Source organism: Loxodonta africana, chromosome 13, assembly GCF_030014295.1.
Source record: "Loxodonta africana isolate mLoxAfr1 chromosome 13, mLoxAfr1.hap2, whole genome shotgun sequence".
Taxonomy (NCBI): Eukaryota; Metazoa; Chordata; class Mammalia; order Proboscidea; family Elephantidae; genus Loxodonta; species Loxodonta africana.
In genome coordinates, this window is record NC_087354.1 from 88,268,442 (window position 1) to 88,271,478 (window position 3,037).

Here is a 3,037-nt window from a genome sequence, read left to right on the forward strand (position 1 = left end):
AGGCCACAATGCTCTGTGCCCCTTGTGGGGCAGGTATGAAGCCGACGTGGCCTGCCTGAGCCGCCGGCCCTCCCTCTGCCCAGCTACGAGGGCCGTTTCTTCGGAAGGAGAGTGGCAGATCCTAATCCACTGGGAGTCTGGCGAGGAGCCCTCGACACTGGCGAGGGGAAGGGGTTCCACGAGCCCGCGCTCTGTCTGAGGGGCATTAGCTGCGGGAATTAGGGGCGATCGAGTTGGGAGAGTTGCTGACAGCTTTGACACTGGGTCTGCACCACTTTGCAGTGGCAGTAAACTGCCATTATTGTACATAAATCACAATCGAAGAAGAGAAGCCTGACTGGCTGGGACAGGCGGGAAATAAAACAGATGCTGTGATTCTGCAAGTTTGCTTCCTTTGGTGCTAACACAGTGTCACTGTCACAGATGTCCCGGAGGAGAAACACGAAGCCTGTTTGGTGGTGGCGTCTGCACGCCCGCGAGCGCCCTGGCTGTGTGCACGCGTGTCCCGTCGGGCTCGGAGCACCAGAGGCTTCTGTACCATCGGCTTGGCCACCTTATAAAACTGCTCTGGGTCCTCCCACCACATTTTGGAAGCGTGTACATGGGTGCTGCACTTGTCCTTGGGCTCTGAAAGCACCCTCACCACCAACAGCAGGATCTTCTCCAGGCTTTGCACAGGGCTCCGCATCTCGGAGCTGCTCTCTTACCCTAGGGGGTCGACTCAGGCTTGCAGGATGGAGATGTAGACCCTCCCGTCAGGGTTGATGTTGGGATGAAACATTTCACAGGTAAATCTCATCTTTGGGGAATTTAAGAAGTAATCAAGTGGAAAACGCAAGACGATAGGAAAAACACCAAACTCAAAGCAAGTATGTTCTGGGTCCATGATCAAGGGCTCCTATTCCAAAAAAAACCTTCATTCACGGGGCCTGCCGCAGTTCCTTCTAGTGGGTTCGGTGTCAATTGCTTGTACTAGGTCATAAGCCTCTTGAGCTCCATCCCTGCCATTGTGCAGAGATAGAGATAGAAAGATGGATGAAAATGAATAAATAAATAAGAGATTACAGAGACAGATAAACATAGCAGTATTGTATAAATATTGTATGAAAACACTAAGTAACTGAGGTCTCTGCAGATTTTTTAGGGAAGATATTTATACCACAAGCAGATTTTACTTTTGTTGCTGTACCAACATATCACAGACTTAATGGCTTTAAACAACACATACTTGTTATTTTACCCTTCTGGAGTTCCTAAAATCAAGGTGTCCTGAAGACTTCTGGAGGCAATAGGGGAGAATCCATTTCCTTGCCTTTTCAGCTTCTGGAGGCTGCCTGCACACCTAATCCAAACCTCTGCATTTGCCAGTCATTTCCTTTTGCTGTGTCTCCTACCTTTTTCCTTTCCTTTTTGAGGAACCTGTGATTACATTGCACCTATCAGATGATGGAAAATTGTCTCCACATCTCAAAACCCTTAATTTAGTCATACCTGCAAAGTCTCTTTTACCATATAATGTAGCATATTCATAGATTATAGGGGTAGGACGCAGACATCGAGATTCTATCATTTTGTCTGCTACAGCAGTACTTCCCCTGCATGTCTGTCAGTTTGTCATACTACGGGCTTACATTTTGCTGTAATGCTGGAAGCTACGTCACTGTTATTCAGATACCAGCAGGGTCTCCTATGGAAGACAAGTTTCAGCTGAGCTTCCAGACTAAAACAGACTAGGAAGAAAAACCCAGCCATCTAATTCTAAAAAGCATTAGCCAGTGAAAACATTATGCATAGCAGTGGAACACTGTCTGATACAGTACCAGAAGATGAGCCCCCCGGGTTGGAAAGCACTCGAAAGATGACTGGGGAGGAGCTGCCTCCTCAAAGTAGAGTAGACCTAAATGGCGTGGATGGACTAAAGCTTTCGGGACCTTCATTTGCTGATGTGGCACCACTCAAAATGAGAAGAAACAGCTGGAAACATCCATTAATAATCCTGGAATGTACAAAGTATGAATCTAGGAAAATTGGAAATCATCAAAAATGAAATGGAACACATAAACATCCATATCCTTGGCATTAGTGAGCTGAAATGGACTGGTATTGGCCATTTTGAATTGGACAATCATATAGTCTACCATGCTGGGAATGACAACTTGAACTGTAATGGTGTTGCATTCATTGTCATAAAGAACATTTCAAGATCTATCCTGAAGTACAATGCTGACAGTGATAGGATAATATCCATATGCCTACAAGACAGACCAGTTAATATGACTATTATTCAAATTTACACACCAACCAGTAAGGCCAAAGATGAAGAAACTGAAGATTTTTTCAGCATCTGCAGTCTGAAATTGATTGAACATGCAATCAGGATGCATTGATAATTACTGGTGATTGAAATGCAAAAGTTGGAAACAAAGAAGAAGGCTCGGTAGTTGGAAAATATGGCCTTGGTGATAGAAACAATACCAGAGATTGAATGATAGAATTTTGCAAGGCCAATGACTTCTTCTCTGCTAACTTTTTTCACCAACGTAAACTGCAACTATACACATGGACCTCACCAGGTGGAATACACAGGAATCAAATCAACTACATCTGTGGAAGGAGACAATGGAAAAGCTCAATACCATCAGTCAGAACAAGGCCAGGGGACAAACTGTGGGACAGGCCATCAATTACTCATATGCAAGTTTGAGTTGAAACTGAAGAAAATCTGAGCAAGTCTAAAAGAGCCAAAACACAACCTGAAGCATATCCCACCTGAATTTAGAGACTCTCTCAAGAATAGATTTGACACGTTCAACACTAGTGACTGAAGATCAGATGAGTTGTGGAATGACATCAAGGACATCATCCATGAAGAAAGCAAGAGGTCCTTGAAAAGACAGGAAAGAAAGAAAATACCAAGATGGATGTCAGGGGAGACTGAAACTTGCTCCCGAACATCAAACAGCTAAAGCAAAAGGAAGAAATGATGAAGAAAAGAACTGAACAGAAGATTTCAAAGGGCAGCTGGAGAAGACAAAGT

General features: G+C 44.5%; 1 protein-coding gene across 1 annotated transcript; it reads right to left on the reverse strand.

The window, feature by feature from the left end:
- Positions 1-400: 400 nt before the first annotated feature.
- LOC100656999 (ubiquitin-conjugating enzyme E2 G2-like) lies at positions 401-971 on the reverse strand. Its single transcript, XM_064296159.1, is given in 1 exon segment — positions 401-971. A coding segment is annotated over 1 exon segment (486 nt). The 5' UTR covers positions 887-971.
- Between the last annotated feature and the right edge of the window lie 2,066 nt (positions 972-3,037).